Consider the following 27,061-nt stretch of genomic DNA (forward strand, 5'->3'; position numbering starts at 1 on the left):
CACGAGGGTTTGTGGCTGAGCCCTGTGCCCTGGGAGCAGCCTCTGCCTCAGCCTGGCACCAGGAGCTGGAATTTCTCACTTTAAGAGGCATCGAGGACTCAGCTGCTTGGATTTGGCTTTCTTAGATTTCAAAGATACTCACTCTGAGATTTTTAAGACTTCCAGCCCTCAAGGCTGCAAAGTCCAACTCCCATTCACCAACCCTGCCACAGGTATTGAAAATTCTGACTTTAAAACCTCCCAAAATAACACAATATTCCCATAGCTATCCAGATAACCAGGGTCTTCCTGCCTGAAATTACTCTAGAGGAACAAGAAGGAAATTCAGCATGTACATCTCTCAGTTCTCCAAACAGACTCAGACACACACAGTTAATAACAGCAACAAAGACCCAAAGCTGTTTATAGCAAGTCAGAAAAGTCATCTAAAACCAAAAGGCTTCTAGAGGCCTGTCCTCTCTGAAGGGAGAAGGCATTTGCCTCCTGCACATTCCCAGACACAGAGACTTCCAGGAGAAAGCTGAAGCTCCTCCCCATCCCCTGGTCAGGGGGAATTCACACTCACACACAAGGGAGGAATAGAGGGAGCTGTAATAGAGGCATCAAATGCAGTTCCCCTCTGAGCCACAGCACAAATCACACCCCTTTCCCACAAGCATTAAGGATGTGCAGAATCTGAGACAGCTAAACGAGTGCTGTGCCTTTCATCAGAGCTTTGCCAGTTAAGAAAGGCTTACCTGAGCATTTACTGCAGCCAGATCCAGCCAGAGCAAAAATCCTGAGCACCAACCTGCCCTGGCACAGCCCAGTCAGGGCAGCTACAGGCTGGGAGCTGTGCTTCCCCCAGGAAAACAGAATTAGTAACTTCTCTGCTCCTGCAACTCATTAGGTCCTTGATTGGGTTCTGAAAATGATGAACCTGCAGACAGTTTCCTGTGGCTCTGGAGATCTTTTCCAGCTGTCCTGAGTCTTCCTGCCCAGCAGAACAGGGTGACAGGGATGGCTGGTGCTTCTGCACAGGGTTTTATCAGCATTTTTTGAGCAATCTGAGTTGACAAGGGAGTAAAAACCTCTGCACCCTGACCTCAAACACTGTGTTGTCTTTGGGGACAGTTCACTGCAGAGCTGGGAGCTTTGTTTTCCTCATTCTTTAGTGGTTGCTGGCAGCAGCCTGGGACAGAGCAGTGCCTGTGTGGTTTTAGTGGAGAGCACTGGGTGAATTAAGACACAAACACATCTAACAGCTTTAATACTCCAGATTGGCTTCGTGGGTATTGCACAGTTAAGACAAAACCACTATTCAGAAAGAGAAAAAGATATTTGAATTAAACAGGACTTCCCTCACCACAGTGTTTCATACTTTACATCATGAAGCAAAAGCCAAAAAAATTTCCTCTAAAGCCCAGTTTCTTACTCTCTGTACTTCACTCAGCCTTGGTGAGCTCCAAATTTAACACAGCTTGGCTGACTTCCTCTTCCCTTGTGATAACCTGCCACTTCAGCAACCAGACTGCAAATATTACAGGGAAAAATTTAAAATCAACTCTTCCAGAAACCATCCTTTTTAATTACAAATGTCTAAATTTCCTACATGGAAGGGGCTTAATGATACAGCTTTCTATGAACTCAAAGACAACATAAGGGTCTTGGTCAGCATTGACATAAAAGGCCTCTTCATAAAAATCCTCCAGGTCCTTGACATTGCTGTAATAGGTTTCCAGGCGCTTCTCAATATTTTCTTCCTCATCTCTGGGGTTCTGCCTGAGCCGGGCCTGGATCTCTGGGGTGGGAGCTGGTCTGAATGTGGTGTGGTACCTGGAGGTGAGAGAGAAATGCCACTGTGTCAGCCCAAGCTGAGGACACAGCAGCCATTTCCTGATACTCCATGTTTTTGCCTATCACAGTTCCTTGGATGTGCCTCTTTCTACTTTAGGATGGGGTTTTAAAACAAAGGATTCAGCAGGACAGAGGGTTCTCATCCCCGGAGTCCTGCCAGATGACACCAAAGGAATTCTGAGGGAGTTCCAGCATTGCCAGAGGCTCCCAACAATCTCTAAAAGCTCCTTTGCAATCAGGTGTTTAAATTCCCTGCCATGGGAATTGGTAATTCTAACTCTGAGTAAATGCCTCCTCTGCCCTGACACAAAACCAGTTTATCCCTCTTCCTGTACAGCCAAATTTTCTGACGGTTTTGGGATAGATGCAAAGGCAAGGAGAGAAGCAGAGTTTGGGTCTCTGCACAGAGCTGCATTCCAGCTGCAGCTGGTACTGGATGTGGACACAGAGTCCATTCCACAGGAGAGTCACTGAGGGCACAGCTGGAGGCCACCCTCTCCCCTGCCCTGCAGTGGTGCAGCTTTAACACGATGCCAAGGATTAGACACAGCACCCAAAACAATTCAATTCACCAGGAACTGGGGAGGAATAAAACCCAGAGTTTGGAAGAGGAAAGCGTGTTAACTGGAGCAGATGCTGAACAGATACTAATCCTGATGATAAGAAATGCAAAGATGTGTGAATGATTTGCTTCAGCCTGTTCATTTCTGCTGAACAACCACATTGCTCATTACTAAAGCAAAGAGAGCAGTTACAGCAAATCACTGCTGCTGTCACAAGTTAATGCTGCACCTCGAGTGAGATGTCTGAATAATCAGCTCTCACTTTGGGACAAATCCAGTATTTATGGCCTTAATCTTTGAGGGCTCAGTATTTGTCTTCGAGGCGGTAGGATTCAACCTTTAGAAAAGTAAAATAGTGGTTTAAAAATTTAAGTGTGGGGAACCATAAAAACAGGCCACAAGTGAAATTGTAAATACACACCATTTCCAGCAGGTATTTAGGAAGATAAATTTGTTACTTGTTCCCCAAAAAGCAAGGAGGGAGAAGGCAGTAAAGCTGAAGGTCGTTGGGGAGACAAGGGGATGTGATGCCAGCGAGATGAACTGCCACGTTGGAGAGCCCAACCTTCCAGTGACTCAGTGGCTCCAACGAGTTTGCTCTACTGAGCAGGAAATGTATTAATACCTTCCAGCAGACAGGACCATCACAGGAGCCTGGGGAAGCAAAATGCAGCAAGTTTTCCATTTTCCCCAGCTGGGATGCCCTCAAAACTCCCATGGGAATGTCTGAAAACCATCTGCATTTAGGCTTGGCTTCAGACATCTTCCCTCAGCATTATGTTACCAACCAATTCAGTTACCATTAAAATGTTAGACCCGAGCTATTTGCTCCTGTAAGTTTTAAATCCTGTAGGCTCCAGGATTTAAAATGCCCTGTTCTGAGAGGAGCAGCTGCTGCAGCAGGAAGGTGGGTTGATGCTCCAGGAGCTATGAAAGTTTGAACTTTTCTTTTAAGGAATCCCTAAGCAAGAGTACAGTATTCCCAAGTTCCTGAGATTTCTATGAAGTCTGACTGGTGCTTTCATCTCACTGGCAGTCTTGAAAAATGTTAAACATGAGGCAGGAGTGCAAACCTTTGCCCAGTGATGGGATCCGTCCTCCGCTGGGACAGTCGCTCCATGATGGACTCATAGGGCAGATTAAAGAAAAATACCCTGTGGAGAACATAACAATTAAGTGCATTAACACCCCAAGAACATCACCTGTGACCTTCAGAGTATGAGTTAATCCTTACCCAAACAAAGGGCACACTCAAACATGGCAGTGACAGTAGCACCCAAACCTGCAGCGTCACCCACACGAGCACAGGCACAGGATCTCTCCTCAGCTCCTTTTCCTCACAGGTTTTTGGTCTCTGGGACAGCAAAGCAGCAGCTCTCTGGCACACTGACTGTGTGTGCTGTGTGCACTGACAGGGCAACACTGGGCACAGAGACCAGTGAGGGAATTCCTGCTGGAGCCTCTCTCAGGGTCCGTCACAGCCTGCTCACCATCCAGCACTTACCTCTGAATTTCTCTGGATCCAGCTTCTCAGCCCAATACCAACTACAGTCACAATGACATGCTGCAAAAGGCAAATTCAAAATGTCTGCTGTTCCTGTCAAGGACAGAAAAAGGGCTTGTCTGCCAGTATTATACATTCCTCCCTAAAACCAGCACTGCACTACTCGGTGCCCATGAGAGGGATTTTCCTCCTGCTGTTTTAGTCCACTTCCACTTCTTTTGTCCTTGTCTCCCCACAGTGGGAGTCCTCTGGGCTCCCACTCCTGTCCTGCATCCTTGAAAGCAGGATGAGTAACAGGACATAAGACATGGCACATGCTGCTGCTGACAAGTCCCTGTCCCTCAGGGAGCAGTGCCCGGGCACGGGGAGCAGCCCTGCCTGGCAGAGCCTTGCTGGTGACACTGTGGAAAGCAAACATTAATGCTTCATTTTAAGACCAAAACCTGCAATTCCCACTGAGTCTGAACAAGAGAGAATTGCTCAGCACCTTAAAGGCTCAGCCCCTCAGTGCCAGTGGTGAGGGTTCCACACCAGGAACAGCTTTTCTCTAGAGGATGGAGTAGGACTTGCCAACTCATTTCTTACGGGTGACACAAAAGCCTGACTTGGATCAAGGATGCAAAACCAGAAAACAACATCCACCACTCCTGACCCCAGGCACACCACACTGTGCACATAAACTGTTGTGCCCATCTCACACTGACTCCCCCTTGGCACTTTGGTTCATTATAATAGTCCCGTTAATTTTATGTTCATGTTCAAAATCTCTTCAGCAGAAAATTCTTGACAAACTGCTGAGCTTGAGCAGACCTGAGTCCCCTGTCCCCCAGCTACTGGAGACTAAAGCAGATCTGCACAAAGATCACATTCAACAATTAATGCAATAAAAATAAAAAGTAAGGCTTCCTTTGAACCTATGAAAATGAGTTTTTACCAAGAGAGCACGACCTGAAGGCTGCGAATACATCTTTCTTTATAATACACCTTCTCCTGCTGCTGCCTTCAAGGCCAGGCTTCCTATTTTCATTTTTGTCTGCCTCTCACAGGAGATTCTGCGTGCTTTAGACAGTCACCAAAGGAACATTTTACACTGACTGGGTGGGATCAGACCAGATGAAAGGCTGAGCTTTACCTTGGCGTGCACATAGCAGATTACGAGAATCCTTTGTAGGATTTAAAGTTATGAAAATCATCTCTCTTTTCAAATGTTTACAGATAATGACTTCTATTCACACTGTGGTAACAAAATAACAGCCAGGAATAAAACATTCAAGATCTTGGAGATTCCAAAGACAGGAAAAGAACAACAGTTTCAACACTCTTTTATCCCTTACACTCTTAACATTTTGTTTTTCTTTGTTTCTGTTGCCCAACAATGGCACAAAAACGTGATTGTCAGAACAGGTAACATCTGATGATGTGTCTCAAGATGAATATTCTAGTAGAGAGGAACAACATTTATACAGTCATGATAATTGATACGGCTTCCTATTATATTCTCAAATAAACAAACCCACTAAAGGATTATAACCTGGCATATCAAGAAAGCTTGTCGTAATTCATAGTTACTAACACAAAAAAGTATTATGGTATTTGAAACAGAAGAGCCTAAAAAACTCCACTTAAAAAGCTGCCAACAAAATGAACTCTGAAAGCCTTGTCTGAGATTCCCTTCCTTTTTAAACAAGATGCTGCTTATTATCCAGTCTGGTGTCACCATTAAAGAAGAGTGCAGGGAAGATGTGGGAGGGTACAGACATCCCTGCTAATACGGATTTTTTTCCCCCAACATCCACTATATAACAACACACACAGAATATGCTGTTCAACAGCACAAACTCCCAGTCCAAGGGTCCTTCCAGGGGAAGGTGGGATGCCTTACCCTGCCATTCCACACATCTCCTGTAGATAAGTAAAAACAACACTCCCCAGGGCTGTCAGTTTAAAATCGTTCAGAAGCAGGAAAAAAAGATGAAGGGGAAAACCACTGACAGAACTACAGTCTAGACTTAAAATACTTCCAATTAGAAAGCTTTATTACCATTTTGAAGGAGACACATACCCCACACAGCCTATTATGCAGCCCCAGGAGGTTTACTCACATGAGTAAAGCCCATTTACGTGTGCACTCTGTGAAGCCTTAGCCTTGGCTATGTGATACATCTCCTGCAGCTCCTCAAGGTATTGCTGAGCAACATTTCACCTCTGTCCCTCTCTCAGCCTACTGTGACTCTGATCACATAACAAACCTGACCCTCCAGCTGTCCAGGTATAATATTTGTTGGATTTCTCTCGGAAATCCCCATAAGACAGAGAGCTGCACCCATGACCTTGATCCAGCAGTAACTGGAACAACTCCCTGCAAGCACCGGATTCATCTCCAAGCAGAGCTTGGCCCCCTTTCACACACCAAGTGTGATTTTTTTTTCACATAAATGCATCCTCTGTAAAGCTCACTTTAGGAATCAGCCAGGCTTTGTAATGTGTCACAACTTCTATCATGGGGAAATATGAAACAGATGTCATCAGAACTGGCAGACAGGGAGGCGAGGAAACACAGCCTCATATCAAAGTACACCACATTATCCTGCTGGATTAGCATCCAGCACAGCTCCCCTTCCAGGGCTGTTAGTTCACCTCCAACAGGGGAGTGGTGTCAGTCAGCACCAGGTGAGGTGCTCCAGGAATCTTCAATCCTGTGTCACAGGCTCAGCATCCACCCACAGGCAACCAAAAATCACTGGCACCCAGTTACAGACTGGTGCTCCCAGTTACAGACTGGTGATCTGTGGGGCAGAACTGGGTGGAACCTCCCAGGTCTCTGAGGACAAACATCCCCCTGACTCCCACTGAGTGGCAACATTGCTGCTGGATGCAGGACTGGAGCCAAGGGATTCATAAGCACAGCTCTGTCCCTCCTCCTTTGTTCCATCTCCCAGGAGAAAGTCCAGCCCTCGCAGGTTGCACTGATAATAAAACCATTAACACAAATATTAAAAGGCAAAATGAGTGTCAGAATCCTGCCTCTTCCTCACTGTACTTGACATCACTGATCTGATCTCTTGCAGCTTCCAGACACATTAGAGATTAAATTCCAACAAATTAATAATGTTGATGACACCTTCACTGTGTACCCAGTCAAATGAGAGCTGGTTGCCTTTGGATGACGATGGAATATATTCCAGTTCTAACAGCTGGAATATAACATTGTTTTCCTACCAGCCATCTGGCATTCCAAAGGGGTATTCCAGTTGCTTCTGGCTACTCAGATAGCATCATCTAAGATCCTGGAGGTCACCAGGGCATCCTGATGGCTTCCCTTCTCAAAGGGAGAGAGGAGAAGGTGAGGCACAGGTGGCAGAAGTGTTATTTCACACCTGATCGTGAGACAACATTTTTGGAAAAATATGTCACAACCACACAATAAGTGAAGGAAGATTTTTTTTGACCTACACAACAGCACTCAACTAATCCTGAGCTGCATTTGTTCCAGATGGCAGCCAACCCAGTTAATCCAAGTTATTAACAACTGGCAGTGCTCAGAGCTGTCCTCGGAAGAATTTATTGGTGGTGCTTTTCCTGTTTTCTGGGTATAATGTCACCACTTAAAGTACCTGTAATGAAAAATTATGAGTGTTGCCATAAGACAAGCAAGTGCTGTGTGCCTGAATCCTGGTATCCCTGTACTAGGGAATGAGGAACACTCCTCCTGCTATGGAGAGTCCCTTTCCAGGATGGCTCCACTGCCCTTCCATCCAGCTGCTTTCACATCTCCAGAGAACTGAAGCTCTGCCACAGCCTTCCATCCCTTTAGGTCCTGTAATTTAAACCCAGCTGTTTTATGAGGCTGACCTGGATGGATCCAGATGTTGACTGTTCTAAACCTGAGCTATCTTCTTAGGTCAGATTCTCATCCTTGGCATTTGCCATCACCTGGAGTTGCTCTGGATAGACATTGGTGGAGTGGAGCCCAAAGCCAAGCCCTTTTTAGAAAACTACTGTCTGTGAAATTAGACCTATACCATTAAATCCCATCGAATTCATACCTTGTTTTCATTTAAGGATATAAAGACAACACACCATGATGTCTGAGACAGGATCCTGACTCCCCAGATGGTTTTTTAAAAACAGAGACTACTGACTTACTCGTGGCTATACCAGGGCCAGATCAAGCCTCACAATAAAGTTAGGATGCTGAATTAAAACAAAGATACAACACCAACCACCACTGGGCCACTTTTAAATGTAGCATTTAAACTTTTGATTTGAAACTGCAACTTTAAAAATAGTAAGCTATTAATCTTTCCCTTTTTTCTTGACTCCTATACATCTTCCCTGTCTCAGGCAGGTACCAGCTGCCATATTCCCATTCTTCACGCTCTGCACTCTGCAAAAAAAAAAAAAAAAGAGGCCCCTGCTGGCCAATTCTTGTTTAAAATTGTGCATAATTGATAGTGGCAAATCTACCCCAGCTGTGTCTAAAACCTCTCCAGGGGCAAGAAAAACACTCTCTGTGACTGTCATTAACTACTAAATTAGCAAGTGCTCCTGGCAGTTTACAACGTACCACATCAGTCTGCTTTAAAAAAAAAAAAAGTATGTGAAGATCAGATGCTTTGTGTGATCTCAAAGTTACAGCAAACTTTGGTGCCAGAACTTTGACAGAACCCCGGCTAAATCAGAGCAAAAGAGAACAGGAGAGTGGAAGAAAGAGAGGAAGGGACACAAAGTTTCTCTTTTCCAGGCAGACAAAGAGAAAAAATATCAATTTCAAGGCTAGAAACTTGTGCCTTTCATAAGGCACAAAACATCTTACTCCATATGGAGATGTCAACAGTGTCACCTGATGCTATGGCACAATTCCCCATGGAAAACAGCTCTCCTGGAGGACTCAGTCCTGGCAATGCAATGGCTAAAATTTTTGTCATTGAAATATAAAGCTGAGAAAGAGATGAGGCTGTTGGAGTGTAAGGATTCAGTAGCTCCCTAAGAGGCCACTGCAGGTAAAACCCTTATGTGATCCCTGGCACAAACACAAGCTCCTCCCTTTGGTTCACAAAACATGAACCAAAACAGTCAAAGCAGGGGGAGAAGGGAATAACACAGTTCTCACAAATGCATGGAAAACCTGGGGGGGGCATCATGGACTGAAGTGGCAGAGGGACAAGAACCATCTCTAGGAACTGTCCTGGATTTGGCTCAACTGTGAAATCCATCAATAAAACTGACCATGGTTTTTTGGTGTTAAAAGTTTCTCAAAAAGGTGTAAAACTGCACAGACTTGTGGATCATACAAGGACCACAAGCCAGACAGGAGAGGGATGGCAGGTTTGGTCAAGGTACTAAAAGTTTGCATTGCAAAAAGGTCTTTTCCTTGGGTAGCATCACTGAATGATCACAGTAATATGGCAAATCAGGTTAGTGGTCCAAGCTGACAGATACAGATAAGTTTAGATTTGAATCCAAGTGCCTAATCCCAGCTAAAACCCAGACCATCTTGTCTTTATCGACTTTCCAGCCAGAGATATTGACTTGGATCAATCAGTTCCCCTAAAGAATGTTCCCTTTCCTGTAGCACAAAGACACCTTGAACCTGAAACCTTGGCTAAGCCTCTTCTCAAGCACTTTGGCTCAGTCACAGGATCCTGTTTCCACAATGACATTCTGCATTCCCAAATCCCCTCTTAAAAATTAAAAACTGGTTACACAGATCCCATCAACCTTTTCCCCAGACTTGTTCAGGTTTCTCTCAATGCAGCTCTAAACCAGCTGTTTTGCCCATGGGTAACCAGACTACAAAGGCTCTTCTGAGGCTGCACTACTGACTGGACATGAATCTCAGTTTACTCCTTCTCCTAAGTACTCCTTCTGCCTGTCTCTGCAATGGATAAAATGATCCTTATCTCTTATTTATGGAAGGAGCTGTTGGGAGGTTTTATTCACTGATTTCTTTCAAATACTGGAATATCTTCTAATGAAAGATGCTTGACTCTATTTTGGGAAGTAATTTCACCCTCTAGGTTTCAGCCATGAGGGAAAATACATTGCATAAGCACTAAAACACAGGTTAATCAGCACAAGTGTTTTGCTCATCGAGCTCCTATAATGATTCATGGGATGACAAGCTGTTTCCAGGCACTGGATCTTTTCAAATGGATGCATTTCTGCCCAATAACTACAAAAGGCAGCTAAGTGGGGCACTATTCCCAGGACATGTCTCCTGGCCAGGGGAGAGAGATGAACAACATCCTCAGCAGCTGCAGATGTTCCTTCCCTTCACCAGCAGTGCAGAGTAATGACTCCATTGGATGTTTTCCACCCACCAGTTCCATGTGCTGAGCTCCACCAGCCCAGACAGCCGAGGTGAGGGGTCTCTCCCATGTCCCACCCCACCAGCAACATCCCACCCCAGCTCACACAGTGGGAACAGGCACTGGCTGCCTGTTTGACAGAACAATGGGCTGGATTCAAGCTGGGATAAAGCAAAGCAGCTCCATGGGCATCACTTGGATTCACACCAGCAAGAACCCCAGGCCCTTGGGCAGGCAGAGCCCTTCCAGTGGCCTGCAGGACTCGGGGCTGTGTGAATGTCACACGAGCACAGTGAAAGGCACACAGAGACAGAGCAGATGTTTTTGGAGGAGTGGCTTCAATGCATTTTTAAAGCTTTTTTTTGAGAAGGCAATATTAACTCTTCCCATCTGCAAGGAGTGGCGGGGATGCACTAGTACCTCCATTCAAAACTGCTTTACATTTCTCCCCTCATTTTTATTCTTTGCCTCCTCCTTACTCTCAGCTGTTATTCCAGCATCTTTGCATTCCCCCTGGAGTTCATTCCAGCGGTGCTTTTTGAATCACAGAATAAGATGGCAGCCAGCACTGCTCTGGAGTGTTGTGGATGGCACCATTCCCACCCTGGGCAGGGTTAATCCAACCCCACCTCAGATAATCGACAGCCTCTGCAGCCCCAGAGGCCCGAGGTCAGGAACCTGAACCCCCTTCCCCAAGTGTTTCCTCAGATCCCTGCAACCCTCCCCTACAATAATTAGATGCTGCAAAGCAAATCTGAGTGGAGCAAGAGCTCCAGGGTTAAGAGCCAGCAAACTCATCTCAGAAATGATGCCTTTGCTACCTGTCTGCAGCTTTCCTTTGGCACCTCCTGCTCCTAACAAGGAAACCTATACTTTTCTTCCTTATTAAATAAATTGAATCAAATTTATAGTAAATGATACTTAACCCCCACCATTTAAACACTAACTTTTGCTGTTAGTAAGATATTTGGGATGTAAAAATAAATAGAAGAACTGACACCAAAAACCGGTATGATTTGGGGGTAAGGGGAGGGAATAAAGGAATGGATTATAATGTGTCATTTTATATATGTGTCAAAGGAAACCAATTTCATAATAGGGAATAAAAATTCCCTGTTTAAATACTGTCAAATAAATCCTCAAATGTAATAGGGTTCACTTCTGGGGAAAGGAAAACTAAATCTGATTAAATATTAATGTGGCGTAGTATTAATTAAGAGAGAAAAAAGTCCATCAAGAGAACCCCAATATGTTTACTGTGTCCCCAGGAAGCTGGAAAATTTCACAATCAAGTGTGTAAATGTTCTAAAAAAGGGTCCTGAATATTTTATGAATATTTGTCATAAAACAGAAATAATAACCACTGTGCAGAGCTATTAGAATTAATATTTATGCTGCCCGCCATGAAATATTCATGGGGACAGAGAAAGGGGGGCCCGTAAGACAAGAATTAATTTACATTGGGCTTGGTTTACCCGCTGGCTTGATGTTTAAAGACGGCTTGACAAGGCTCCATATGAATCCGTCAGTCACTTGCAGCGGTAGGTGGGGTGAAGGCAGGGGGAGGTGTGGGGGGGAAGCGGGTCCAGGCTGCTGACAGCTCACAGATTGAGTTTCTGACAGCCCTTAAAAAAATCTAAACGGCCCCCCACCTTTTTTTCCTTCTTCCATTGCCCAAGGCGCTCTGTACTGCCACCGTTCATCCGATCTCCCCTTCCATCTGCTGAAATTAAGGAATTAATGAGCGCTATACACTTTACAGCAGGCCCCAGGAATGTTTACTGGTGATTAAATTATAATGCAGCCAAGCTGTATAATTCATGAACCAATTAAAGGAAGTGTTAGTTGATTTGATGGGATGAGGACGTACAAAAAGCATTTAACTAATAGGGAACCGTGGGCTGCCGGTGGCTTTGGCTTTCTCGGATTACGTGGCTAATTGCTCTGCTTTATAGGGCTGTCACAGATAGCCATACATATTTCATTGTTCTCAAATACTTCAATTGTTTGCTTTCGTGTTGCTGCTGTAATATGTAGAAGCCCAGCCAAACTTCAGTGTAGTTAAAGCACTACTCTGCAAAAGCAGGTTGCTCTGGGAGGAGGGAGGGACGAGAGGGGCAGAAGGAGAAGGCTGGCTGACAAAGGAGTAACTTAAAGCCTCAGAGTTAAATGTCACTCAGCAATTACATGATTAAAAGGTGCAACATATGATAGTCTTTTGTTTTACAACTTTTTGGACACTGCTATTCTATGCTGACTTCACCACGGAGAAAATATTGGTACGATGAGCTGCTTTTTGTTTTTAATACTGAGAAGCGAAAGGAGAAGGTGGAGAGAGGAGTATATTTAAAAAAATCCAGCAAGGAAGAGCTAGATTGCTGTGGTTATCAAGAATAATACATGGTGTTTAAACTTACATGGTTTGATATTCTAAAATACATGAGAGATGAAGGAGGCTGATTTCCCATCTGGGAGAATGCTCAGTGTCTAATTCAGAGAGCTGCTGAGTCGTGCCAGCTACTCATCCCAACAACTGCAGTTTATTACACAGGAATGGGGGAATTTGCCATTCCTGCAGTTTCACAAAACACTCCCTCACAACTGACAGGTCACAGGGTTTGATGAAAAGGATTCTCTGGATTTGAAGAGGCCTATCAGTCAAGCTACTCGTGTCCTCAGCCAAAACAGGCACGTTCCTCCAGCAGTGAAATCCCAAGCCCATACACAGAAGTACAAGTATTGCTGAAGAAATTAGGTGCCATCAGATAAACATCCCACACATGTGGTTAGGCCCTGAAATCTGTTGAATAAACAACAGGCTGGGTGAATATTCTCTTTCTGTGGGTCAGCAATGACTGCAGACCTCCAAGGGTCCCTAACATGGTGTATTGTCACCCACCTGAGGGACACCACAGTAAATCCTGACCCCCTGTCTAATTTAGAGCTTTACATTGCAAAGTGTTGAACAAACAGCAACTCAATGACTTTCAAGATACACTATTATGTAAAGCTCATAATCTGTTTCATCCCTTTTCTCCCTATGCCTCCAGGATTTGGCTTTGGAAAGCAATCCCTGTGGAGTGCCCTCCACCAGAAAAGCAGAATGTCTTTGCAGGCCAAGGCAGGTGTTCACCAGGGAGGCAAGAGACCTACAGTCAGTGAATACTTACTTTTTTCTAAAAAGCAGGGCAAGCCTAAGTAGCCCCAGAAAGAAGGAGCTGAACATCCCATTTCCCAGGACAGTACTCAGATTAGCAGGCTGGGGGTGAGGCTGTCCAGGTGGAGAAACAGGTGGGAAAAAAAATCTTGGGCTACTAAAGAAAAAGATTTCTCATATAGCTTGACCCTGTTTTTAAAAAAGTAGTATGCAAAAAAAATTAATTTAAAATAATTTTCTTTATTGAGATAATTTTGATAATTTGTGCCAAGCTTCTGGGTTAAGTAACGCAAAATTTTGGCTTAAGAAATTAATTTAATAGGTAGGCTCCGAAATTAGGGATAATGACACCAGTCACACAGTGGGAAAACTTGTCATTAACCCACTGGGAGGTTGAGTAAAATGGAAATTGGATTGCCTGTTCTAGAAAATAGAAAGGTTAAATTGTCTGGGAGATAAAGTTGATCCTAAACTCTCCTAAGTGGGCAGTGCCTCGGCTCTGAAATCTGATGAGGCAGATAATCATCTGGACAGTTCCACACACGGTTGAAAGCTGACGTGTGATCTTGGGAGGCTTTGAATTCTATCACTGTTGGATTAAACACCTCTGCAATTTGGCAAAATCCATGAAATGCATTTATGACTTTCAGCACCCGGGACAGCGACAAAGAGTGTTTGTGAATAACAAAAAAGTGTGTTTGTGCAGCCAGAGTGAGCTCAGGCACATCCCAGGAACGGGGAGAGGCAGCAACGTGGGTCTTACACGGGGGAAGAGCAGAGGTGAGTCCAGGCTCAGGAATCACTCTGTGCCAGTGATTGCTAACAGGAAACGTCAGAACTTGGCAATGTCAAGGAATCAGAGGCACTGCTGAAAGTATTTTCTTTGTTTCTTTTGAAGTGCCCTGGATATAATCAATCACACAGGAAAAGCTCCTATATTTTGGTTCGATGTGGAAAGGGCTATTTGCATTTCAATATGTTCAACTTATCCTGCCAATAAAAACATGGAATCATGAAGAAGAGATCAGGCCACTGGAGTGAAAAACAAGAGATGACATCCTGCAGACCTTTCAGATAAAACAACTCCTTGTTTGTAACATTTCTGTTGACGTCCCAATATTTCTGAATGATTGGGTTTTCAAATGAGATCAGTCAGCATGCAAATGAGGAAACAGGATCAAGACATCTCCCATATCTGATTGGATAGGGAAATTATCAAAAGACCCTTTTTTCATATCAAATTTCCATCACAAAAGGTCAAACTTTCAACTCCCATTACTTTTGCTAACTGCATTTCACTGTGCCTGCCAGCTCATTGCTGCTGCTGTTTGCAGAGGAAAAAAAGAGAAGTAACAAACGATTCCATCTTCTCCCACATCTGTCACACAGGATGGACAAAGATTTTCTAATCTTATTCTATTTTTCTCTACAACCCTCAAAATCCTTGCAGCCAAAACATCCCTTCTAACCTGATTAGCTATTCCTAGGTTGCTTTTATTTTTCTTACGGGTTCTCTTCATATTTTCTACCCTCCAGACTGACAGAGCACCAGCTGTGTTGCCAGAATGGTTTGTACTACAATTTGGCCATTTAAAACACTTTTTGATGTGTGCTTTCCTAAAATATATTTCCCTGTGTGTTGTCTGGCTGGACTGATGCCTAAATACACAAGTAATGGATGTTCCAGAAAAATGAAAGACAAAGAGAGAGAGTTTCAAGGATTTCCCTTGAAATCCTCACACAGGTGCATTTTTTCTCGCAGTTCATCCTGGCCACAAGCACTGCCTGGCCTTCTGCAGATTTGGAACATCTGATCATGGCCCAAGATTCCAAGGTTTTGCTCAGAACAGCTCACACAAATTCAGAGGACTCACATGCCTGTGTCCAAGCAGAGGAGCAGCTTGGTCCCCCAAGGTGCCACCCATTGCTTTTCAGCTTTAAAGCTGAATTTTGGAGCAGCAGAGGCAGCAAGTGGGGCAAGCACAAGAAAATGAGTTCATTAGTAAAAAGGGCAGGACTCAATGTATTTGGTGCTACTGGTTCCATAAAAACTCTCCCTTAACATTATTATCATTGCAACATATACAACCCATCAGATCAGTACCTTGAGATTTCTGTTATCCTGATTTTCTCTGTTCTTATTACTCTACAACTAAATGTTTCACAAAGCCATTTCCTACAGAAATATTTATGTTCCCAAATGTTTATTGGCCCCTCTATCTTGATCAAGCTTTTATGAGCACTCTATACAGAACACTGAATTAAATACATAATTCCTGTTCTATCAGATCTCGATGCTCTGTTTGTCTATTTTACACAGCCAGGCACTGTGGTGAACTGCAGAACACCTTGGAGAAAATCCAATTTATATGGTAAAGATATTTCTATCCACAGTGATTATGTGGGCTGGTGATTACAGAAAGCTAATGAGGATGAGGAGGATGGAAGGTTTAAATTCCATTAAAGGTTTTTATTCATTGTGCTGGTTTTCCTGAACAACGTTTTTCAGTGATTTCTACACAGCTGTGGGCACTAAGCTCTGAACCATCACAGGCTGGAAGGAGATGGAGGATGCTCCTGGAATCCTCAGGAATGGCTGGAGCTGTGTCAGGGCAGGGTCAGGTTGGATCTCAGGGAAAGGTTCTTCCCCCAGAGGGTGGTTGGCACTGAACAGGCTCCCCAGGGCAGTGGGCACGGCCCCAAGGCTGCCAGAGCTCAAGGAGTGTTTGGACAACGCTCTCAGGGACAGGGGGGATTGTTGGGGTTCTGTGCAGGGCCAGGAGTGGGACTGGATGATCCCTGTGGGTCCCTTCCAGCTCAGGATATTCTCTAGAAGTAATGATGAATATATTTTATCTATAGGTCTCTACTCTTCACAAGCCTGTTACTATTGAAACATTAATCACCAGGCCACCAAAACAGACAAAAAGTCATTATCTGAAAGGTTAAAATCTGTAATGTTTTCTTTTTTTCCTGGGCAAAGGTTGTTCAAGGATGAACTGGGGATCTTAGTCACTAGGTAAGGTCTGGAGTTCATGAGATGAATACTGGGCTCTTCAGTGTAGAGGAAAAAAATATAAAAGATCTGCTGAATGGAAACTATATTTGACATTCAGATACATTCAGAACTGAGTGTGGGGTTCTAATGATGAGTAACTGTGTAGTAAGTTATTCAGGCTTAGATTGATTGCACAGGCAACTTTTAAAGAGGGATTTTTTCCTCTAAAAGATACTCTAGTTCAAACAAGACTCTGTCTAAATCTGTTATGAATTACAATGTGTTTGGAATTAATCAGACAGAATGTGACATCTAACAAAAAAGAAAAAGATGGATTTTTCTTCTTAGAACTGTTTTAAACAAAGATTCCTGTTCCTTAAAAGGCTTAACCACTTTGCATAACTGTTTGTACCCAGAAATAAACTGAAGGTAAGGGCACTCACCTCCACTTGCAGTTTGCACATATCAGGAAAACGTGGAAAGCTGAATGTTTGTAGTTATTCTCTCCCTAACACAACACAGAATCCTGCCATAACGAAAAGCACCTTTTACACAATCAAATCCTCTGCTTCTTCCGAGGGCAAAACTTCCAGCTTACATAACAATTAAAGATTTATGGTTCATGTAACCACCCCAACTCACTGGCACAGACTTTGTAAGAATTAGGCATATTCAGAAATACTAAACCTCTGCAGCAGGTTTTTTAAGGGCAGGGAGGGACCCAGGGCAGGGTTTTGTGTCGGCTTCCAGGAACGAGCTCACGGTGCCATTACCATAAATCACCCCAGAATATCCACAGTGATATCACATCTTTCATTAAAAAAAATACTGCAGCCTCTTTCAGAAGCGCTGCCACTTGCCATTTCTTTGAGGTAATCAGATAGCTGTTAATTAATAAACCTGTCAGGTGAATCGTCCTGCTCCGGTCATCATTATCCATTCTGTAACAGGATCCTGCTATCAGCACTGCTCTCCACCCCATAGCTTCCAGCTCAATTAACTTAATGCTATGCAAATGAGAGGCTCTCCTCATCATTAGCTTATAGCCCACAAATGTTAATAACATAATTGGGCCTTCAACAGGGTAATTAGACACGATTTCTTCCATTAGTCTTACAAGGCTAATTATTGTTGATAGGAGAGAGGGGATGAGTCCCAGTGCTGCATGCAAAGAGGGGCATCTGGTTAAAGCAAATATAGACAAAACATCAACAAGGTAAAACAACAGTTGAGAGCTCTAGCAGGGTCAGGTAGGGGTGGGGAGGAGGAAGACATCATGAGGAGAAAGTTAGGAACAACTGGAGAAATTCTCTATGAGCTAGGAACTAAACCCAAACACTCAGCTTGACCCCGGAGCTCTCCCGCTCTAAGCAGTGAAACAACATAATGCTTAAGAAATCCTACGAAGATACTCTCAAGCTCTGGCAGACAGGACACTTTGGAAGCTGTACTGATCAAACTTCCCAGGTCTGAAATGCAAATATGCAGCCAGGAGACCTTAAGAACTGAATCTGATCCTTGATCTCCCTGGTCATTATGTCCAACCCTCTCTCCTGCCATCACTGGGGTTGCTGTGTTTCATGGCATGTTTTTTTTTTCTGAGTAACAGTTACTTGCTGTAAGAACTAGAGGAAACAGCCTCAAGTTGCAACAGAGGAGGTTTAGGTTGGATGCTAGGAAAATTTTCTTCATGGAAAGGGTGGTCAGGCATTGGAACAGGCTGCCAAGGGAAGCGGTGGAGCCACCGCCCCGGAAGTGTCCAAAAAACGTGTGGATCTGGCACTTGAGGACATGGTTTAGTGGTGAACATGGTGGTGGTGCCAGGCTGATGGTTGGACTTGATGGCTTTAAGGGTCTTTTCCAACTTTTTTAAGGATTTTGACGACCTTTAGGATTCGGTGATTCTAATTACAGAACCAGAATACACTGAATTCTTTCATCATCACAAAGCAAAATGCATTTCAGCAATGGAAAGCTAATAAAACCTGGATTCAGTACAATGGACTGGCAGTAACACTTATAACAGAAAAAAATGTGGCAGCAAGTTTCCAAGCTGAGATTATATTCTGGCTGGTGGAATGAAACCTTGGAGTTTGCTCCTATACCAGTTAATCCTGTGCAGCCTCATCCATGGAGATTAGAAACGTACAACTGGAGGCAGAGTTCTGTGAGGAAATTGCACTTTTAAAAGGAGAAAGTAAACTTTACAAAAATATGGCAGGTTCCCCACAGCCACCACCACTTGGCTTTGACAGTTTAGTGTTTTACTGCAAACTCTGTTAGGAAAAACATATGTCAACCTGAGGAGCCCACAGGACTCAGGGAGTTGAGAAACCACATTATTTCTTTATTTTGTTTCTTTTTACTTTAACTTTGGGGCACGTTCATGGCCAATATGAATCTTTTTATTTCACTGCAAGTATATGAGGAAGAACTCTTCCTATATACTAGGCCTAAAAATCACCTTAAATTATATTCACAGAAGTAGCAGCATTTACTAGAAGGTTAAATGAAACAATCACTCTTTTAACCTACTGTACCCTGAGCTTTGGTCAGTTTTATGAAAAGAACAGACTGTCCAGTGGCTTGTTCACCCAGTGTGTATCAATCAGCATTTATATCAGAACAATATTCGACACAACTTTTTAAAGAATTATTTTTACCATGTGCAAAGCATGGCAGTGTCTTACTGAGCTCAGAAATACAGAATGTGTTAGAAAAGGATAAATTTAAAAGCCTCTGTGGGACAGATAAAAGCCTTTCACAAAATGTATGTAAAGCCTTAAAAGGACAGCATTCCATAACAGGGAATTTGGTAAACAGAATGAATTTGGGGGCAGAAAATATGATCCTTGCATGGCACAAAACCCCTGGGTCACCACTTACACTGGAGCCAAAGGAAGCCAATTTAGGTGATAGTGATTAATACATTTATGTGACTGCAGGTGATCCAAGGCAATAGAATTAGACCCAGTGCATCTGTCAGGCATAAGGGATCATTCCTACATCTTTCCTGCAGGATAAGCTATGACAGTATTCAGTTCTGCTCTCTTAAATTGCCCTGCACTTACTAAATTTACTCACTAGAAAATTCCGAGCAAATATCTTGTTCCAAGGCAAACAGCAGTAAATCCACCGATGTTTTAATGAAGATTACACTTTCTAATCCTCATGGTAATGACAAACTAGTCTCCATTCAATATGCAATATTACTTGTCAGTTTTAATCACCCAAGCTGTATTGTTTTTGCTACAGACTGATGCACTTGTCTTCCCAGATCTTCAGCCTGGAGAATCCAAGCAAAAGCAGTGTAGTGCCTGTTCTGCTGATGATTTTCAGGGTGGGCCAATTTTGCCAGCCACACCAGCTCTGAGTAAAGCCTTACTCTGGGATTAGCCTCAGATCCAAAGAGACCACTAAATCAAAGCACAGCTGGCACAATCCAGCCCGAGTTTTTTTACTCCAGAAATCCTGAATTCTAGTAATTATGTAGTTCATAAACTGAGTTTTAACCTGTACAGACATAAAGGTGGCCTTGCTACATTTAGTCAGAAGAATATTCAGCCAAATCTTGCTACCACACCACTGAAGTAAATGGTGAGAGGTTGACACAACGTGAGATGCTGGACAACACTGGCCAGTCCTCCCTTCCCCTCGTGCTTTCTCACACACTAAATTTCTTCATCCAGTTTTCACACATGCAAAACTCTCATCAGTTTTATCTAAATGTGTTCTCTTACCCAATGCAAAGTAAATGCATTGGTAAATTAAATTGAAATGCTGCAGCACCTTTATATTTAAAGTTTTTCTCCCTCATCTATTTTTCAGAAGTTTTTCTGGTTCCAGTCAGGTCTTGAAACCAGTATCTTCCTTACAAAAAGCTCCTAAATGCTACAAAATCAGACTTGCATGTATATGGTTCTTATTTGTGTGTGAACTGCTGAGTTAATTAAGGTGAAATGCTGCAAATGACTGCTTTAGACCATGAAGAAATAATCAGAATTGAAAAAGCACATCATATTTTACCCTGAGAGACCAATCAGTGTTACATTCCACGAACTGCACTGATGGTGCATGACTGTGCAGCCACAGCTCTTTCTTACAGACCCATCTTAGCAAAACTGTTAAAGTGACTCTGTAGCAAACAGCCTTGGAGAAGAGCTGCAGGATGATCCCTCAGGGCCAGAGCTACAACACTCCCCCAGCACCTGGAGCATCGCTGGATCCCAGCCGGAGTCAGTCATGGAGAGCAAGATAAACAGACAGCAAACTGGGAGACCCCAGGGAACCCAGGACTAGAGAGTTCAGTGAGCTCTGGGGGTGCTCTTCGGTGCCCAAAATGTGTGAATAAAGACTTAAGCAAAGAGAGGGCGGAGGGGAAGACCATGGTTAGATGGTTTGGCTACTATTTAAATAACACTTTCATTTCCATGATTGTTTCTTTTCATTCCTTAAACAAAAGCCATGTCTTAGGTGAATGTCCTGAACAACCCTTCTTGATTTGTAGAGATTAGTACAATGAAGTTGTCATTGTGAACTAGGATTTTAGAAGTCTGGTTCTTCTTTCAGGCAGTTCTCAGAGCTCCTCTCAGAACAACATGTTTTCCCCTGACAAGATGGAAACATGAGTTTCCAATGTTCTCCTCAGCTCAGCTTCCTGAGTACTGCAGGAAAGGTTTAAAAGCAAACATGAGAACTTGGCTACAAGGTTCAGTAAAAATCCTCAGTTTCCTCTGGGAACTAGAGACAATCTCAAATAATATCCCACAGTAAACAGTTTTGGTCTGGAGGGACACAAGCCAGTTCTTTGCCCAGAAGTGACTGGGAGCAGGAAGGGCACAGGACTTTTGAGCAGCTGACCAAACTTCTGGGATCTTGCCTCTTTCTGCAGTGTTGCCTGGCTTAGGTAGCTCCTTCCAAACTGCACAGGCAAGCGTTCCAACAGAAAGCTTCCTGTAAGGCTAAATTTGACATCAAAGTTTTTGGACTCTTCAAGATTCAAATACAACCCAATGTCACCTAATCAAAGTCACCTTGATCAAATTGCTGCTACTACACAGGCATTTAATTTTGGCAGCCAAAGGAGGAGCTGGGAGCTGTGCCTGGAGAGCATGGAGACTTCCCAGCACTTTGGGAGGAAGCACTGAAAGCATTAACATCAAGCCCAGTACTTTCCCAGTTCTACTGTGTTCCCATGTGGAAAAAGCAGAGATATGGCTGGTTTGGTTAACCTTGTCTAAAACTTGCTACCATTACCAAAACCATGAAAAGTAGCCCAGACTCTACTGCTTTTACAGAGTTTTCTCTATTCAGTTCAGTACTGAGTTCAGAAAGGCAGCCTTGATACTGGTGGTAACTTCCAAGAAAAACAGTTCCAACATAAGGGCAATGAGGACAGGAAGCCTTCAGGTTTCCTAACTTTTGTTATTTGTTAGAGATAGCTACTGCAAAAAAAAAAAAAAAAAAAACAAAAAAAAACAAAACAACAAACCCTTCTTTAAGCAGCAAAAAGAATGAAAGGGTTGTGCATATGGTTTTGGGTCCTTAAAAATAACAATAAAACCAAAAATATTTACTTAGAAGTAGAAGCTTTTCTTCTTTCTCTTCCTGGAGGCTTCGGAAGCTTGCTGAGATCAGAGACCTCCTTAATTGCTGCATCCAGGATTTCACCAAACAAACTCCAGCCATCAAAAGGAGCTTGTATGAGATGAGGTAACTTCTAAAAATAATCCCTGCCTCCCACAACTGAAGCCAAATATACCTCCTATTCTTGTTGGAGCAGAATCAGCTTGTGACAGCAAATGCAGCATCCTCCAGAAAGCCCCTAGAAGGATTTTAAAACTGCATTTGATGTTTTTCTATTGCTGGCTCAAGATGCATATTAATGCCCTTCCCCAGGAGAGAAAGGCTCTTACGGTACCAATATAGGTCAGGCAGAATGTGCAGCAGAAGTGACATAATCTTTTTATTGTAATCATCCAATTTTCTATCTATTGGATTATTTAAGAGCAATAGCTTCTATTCAGATTAGTGTTATGTTATGGGGGAAGAGAGAGCACAGTCTAGTGAGGAGGAGGAGGAGGAGAACAGAGAATGAGGATTCCCCACCGATGGCTAAACCTCGGAAATCTGTGTAAGGAGCTGCTTCCATTGATTTTATGTAGGCAAAACTCTGTGTGGGGGACTTTTTGCACTACATGTGGGTGTGTTGAAAAGAGCCTCACACCAGAGCCCTGCACACCTTTCTGTGCCCAGCTGGTACAGGGAAGGTGAGGGATCCCCTGAGAGATTTTCCCCCTTACACCAAGCTCGGCAGTGCCTCTTGCAACAGAGGCAGATCAGGAAACAAAGGTACATGACTTCATTAAAATCTTGCCGATGATCAAGTCTCCCAGCACTTGCATCAAGAGATAATAACACAATAACTTAATTACTCCTGTAGCTCAGAAAAGGAACTGTGGATTAAACTGATGCCACTTGCTGGGTGAAGCAGACGAGTCACTTGCCAGTCCAGGTGAAAGGAAGATTTCCTGATTTTGCCCAGTAAATGCTGGGATTTTGGTTGGGGCCAGAGTTGTGGTCCCTCAGAGCACAGCTGAGGGTGCAGTCACCAAAGGTAAGAGGGTGAGTACCTCCGCTGGGATGGGGAAGACAAAAATTCATCACCTAAAACCCACTTCCCAAAATAAGCTTCTGTTTCACAAGCACCCCACTGACCTCAGAGAGATCCTGCTCCTTCAGATCCCACTTTCCCCACAAGCCTGTTTGATTTGAACACGTCACAGAGGAGGAAGAGCCCAGCTGGGGTGGCAGCACCAATATGCAGAGGGATAATAAAAGGAAACCCATCACGATTAGTGAAGACAACAGTCACCAAACCAGCAACCACAGAATGGTCTGGTAAGAGTGGGCTGAGAAAAAAATGGGACTGATTGAAACAGAGAATTGTTCTGCCTATTATTTTTACTACTTCATTAATTAAGCCAAATCCTACGTAAGTCACTTGGACTTTTCCTATTGTTTCTCTCTCTCCCTCGTGAAGACCAATTTTATTGTACTGATTTAGTACCTTGATTACCACATCATTTTTTCACCCTGAAAATAAGGAGAAAATAAGATATAATTATAACATTTCTTCTTTGCTACTCATCAGATTTCTGTATGCCATCAATTAAAACCACATCTAATATCCATCATTTAAATTAGGCCAAAGTTTTAAAAATGCTCTGTAAGATTTTTCCATGTCAGAATAATTCAGTCACTATTATGTTTCCTTGATGCAACTATTTTGGGATTTAGCTTGTTCCTTGATAGGAATTTAATTAAGTCATTTACATGTAATTTCCAAATATGTAGCTGTTGCAAAAGGCAGCAAAGAAACGAAAAGGCAAAAAGAAACCTGAGGAGAGCTAATCTTTAACAAAAATATTTCTGATATAAAAATGAATCTGAGGAATACATATTCAGTGATAAGTATTCCAGTCCATGTCTGGTAAACTCTCAGATAATGGCAGCATGGTGGGGTCACTGGGGTTCTATTAGCTCAATTAATGAGGAGTAAGATAAGGCTAACACCCAGCTCTTCAAACGGCTCAAAAATAGAGCTGATAGTAATGGAGTTATTAACCTTCGCCAGCCATTGAATTTTGCTGCTGATTCAAACTCCATTTCCTAGTTCAGGCCTCCATTAATAGGCTGTTTATTATCCCTAATCCACATTGGGATCAGCTGCAGAAATAGGAAAGCCCCATGTAAAGAGCAACTAGTTAAAAAGAAAAAAAATCTTTTTTTTTTTTTTTCCGTTCTGATTTTTCCCTTTTCAGCATATTCAGAGATTCTACCTGAGAAATTAGGAAATTCATTAGCCTAAACTGTTTGAATACCGGTTCTTAGCAGCGTGATGAAAAAGAAGCTTTAAATATATTATGTAAAAAGATGACATCATTTTGAAAACTAAATATAACACAGCTGGAAAACTCACACTGGAGAAGCTTTGCTGTTTATTTTCTCTACTGGGGAAGAAACAACTTTAATATTGAAAAAATGGGTATTTGAAATACATTATATATGTACTGTGAGGTCAATCCTCTAGTTCATCCCTCCCCTGCTCAGCTTTGTCTGTCCACTTGTATTATTTGTAGATGCTACTGTAATATAATTAATCAATACTGAAATGTAAAACAATCCAGCCTGGATTCAGATCAGATGGACAAAAACAAAGGAAATATTGGAACAGAGCAACTGGCAATCCCAGGACATGTAGGAGCAGAGCCTGTTGGCACAGATGGGAGGGATTGAGAACTCCAAGGCAAAGCTGGCTCCAGTTTAACTACAGAAATCTTGAGCTAGAAGATCTTTAGGCTCCTTGCTGAGACTGTACTCACTAATTTGGGATTTTTGACACTTTGGGAATTTTCAGTGTATTTTCAATGAAAGAGACACAGTTTAGTTACCACAGCCCACACACACACGAGGTTCTCCCAAAATCTATCACATCTGAGAGAAAATCAGCAATTCTGAGTCATGGAGTTAAGACAGAAATAGAAATGTTTATGCTACTACATAAACCTCCAGTACACAGTGCTGACCTCAAACTGGAATGCAGTTCTGGCTGCCCCATCCCAGCAAAGAAACAGCTGGAATGGCCAGTGAAGGAGGAGAACAGGGAGACAGCATGATCAGAAGAGCAAAATGACTTCTAGGAAAGGAAAGGATAACCAGACCAAAGTTCTTTGGGAAAGGGGTGACTGAAAGGCAACAAGAGGCTTACAAAATCAGGAGTGTTGGGAGACATGACCAGGGAATGCCTGTAACTGTTTCTCCACGGCAGAAACGAACCTGGAAAAACCAGTGAAGGGTTTTCATGTGACACCCAGCGAAATGTGATTTGATTTGGTGGCCAGAAGTGCAGCGTTGAGAAAGAGACTATAAAATCAAGGCAAATGGGTGATTAGACAGTTGTCCAGATGACCCTCTGGCTCAGGGAATCCTTAAACTGCCGACTGCCTTAGGCTGGCCTGGACCCAGCAGACAGCTGGGCATGGACCAGCTGAAGGTAATGACCAGAGATTCGCAACAGATGACACTGTTGCTGCTGAATCTTATTTTAACTGTAAGTTTGGGAGAGAGCAGGAAGGATAAGAAATATTTTGGTGAATATTAAATAGAATTTTCGGTATATTAGAACTGCCCATGGCTATATGATACATTTCTTGTTGCTGCTCAAGCACTAGCAATTAAAAAAAAAAAGCTAAAATACCTCTTTTACAGTGGTTTGGGTGAGGAACTGAAGTCAGTCCTTTGCATTAGTCCAGAGCTTCGGATGCCAACCTGTGTGTGGATTCCCACTTTCTGTAGGCACTAAGTGGTTCGTGGTGTCTTTCACTCCAGAGCTGAGAGGCCACAAATGGATTCAGCCCCTCATTTGCCCTCAAGGCTGCCACAGTTCAACAGGATTGGGATCCTGCCCACTTAGGCAGGAACTGCTTTGCAGGGAGGAACACAGAGAGCAGCTCATGTCTTCTGTGAGCACAGGGACAGCAGCTCTTTGGGAGCCAGGTTTTGCTGATACAGGTTCCCCTGCACTCAGCAAACCCTCACTCCACTGCAAATTCTAATTTAAAGAAAACCCTGTACCTCACCTCTCCAGTGGAAATTGAATTATTTTCCTTTTTGTTCCAGGGCAGTTCTTTGGATGCAGTAGCTGATGCTGTATGAGTTTTTTTATTATTACATTTTAACAAACTTTATAGCCCATTTTGTTTGTTTTCAAATAAGTTTATTTTCCTTCTTTTCTACCATCAATTACTAGGTTTGTTTTTCTTTCCATAAGATGGAGGAGTCAGGAGACTGATCCTGCTCAATGCTGTATAATTTAGTATTATGTATAGTAGCTTTACGAGGTGGGAGTCAGATAAAACATAGTATTTGAACACTAACCATTTATTAGCTCTAAGGAATAGATTTGTGACTTGACAAGCAGACAATAACTCTGTGTTCTGATCAGCCAAAGAGGTCTACTCTGAGTTCAAAAACCAGAGTAACATTCTCTTTCACAAATAATTTTGTTTACTGATGTGACTAGATTTTAATAATAAACTTGATATATATGTAAATTTATTTTAATCTAATTTCATCAACGGAGCCCTCCTAAAAATGAGACTTTGTAGATTGCTCTGTATCTGATTTATAGATTTCTACATCCTATTCCCAGATTGATTTCAAGGCTATAATTCTATCAGGTTTTTCTCCTGATGTCAGAAACACCACCTCTGCAGATAGTGTTTTATAACTAGCATCACAACTGCAACTGAATTACTGCCCTGCTGTCCTATGCTGCAATATGTCCTTTTGTTTATAATCACCCTCTCTCCCTTATATCCCTACTACTTCAGCTTCATGGAAAATATCAGCTCCCAAATCAATCAGGGAGCACAATGTCTATTTTTGTCCCTTACTTCAACCCCTGTGTGAACCAGCAGGGGCCAAATTCTTCACTCAGATCTGAATGTGCAGAGCTCTTTAAAGCAAAAGGGAGCTGAGCAAATGGATCAGTGCTGAATTTCCACACATCCAATTTTATAATGAGTTGTTCTTCCTCACTTGATGAGGTCTCAATCCTGCAAAGGGGCACGTGGGGCACACTTGAGGATTCACACTGATCTCTGGGACTCAGACACATGTTTAGGGATT

General features: G+C 43.0%; 1 protein-coding gene across 8 annotated transcripts in view; it reads right to left on the reverse strand.

Annotated features, from left to right (window-relative positions):
* Positions 1–1,232: 1,232 nt before the first annotated feature.
* AK8 (adenylate kinase 8) overlaps positions 1,233–27,061 on the reverse strand; it is a 67,116-nt gene continuing 41,287 nt past the window's right edge. For 6 of the 8 annotated variants that reach the window (XM_039388340.1, XM_027739354.2, XM_039388342.1 and 3 more), the window contains 2 exons: positions 3,473–3,553; positions 1,233–1,815 (listed from right to left, as the gene is read on the reverse strand). In XM_039388340.1, the coding sequence (XP_039244274.1) occupies positions 1,569–1,815; positions 3,473–3,553 (328 nt within the window). In that variant the 3' untranslated portion in view covers positions 1,233–1,568. Of the gene's footprint in view, positions 1,816–3,472; positions 3,554–8,161; positions 8,291–11,825; positions 11,938–27,061 lie in introns of those variants that run through there. The other 2 variants (XM_039388358.1, XM_039388351.1) reach the window with 2 other exon arrangements.

The sequence above is a fragment of the Pipra filicauda genome, unplaced genomic scaffold, assembly GCF_003945595.2.
Source record: "Pipra filicauda isolate LSUMZ 115617 unplaced genomic scaffold, ASM394559v2 scaffold121_size3267253_pilon, whole genome shotgun sequence".
Lineage (NCBI taxonomy): Eukaryota > Metazoa > Chordata > Aves > Passeriformes > Pipridae > Pipra > Pipra filicauda.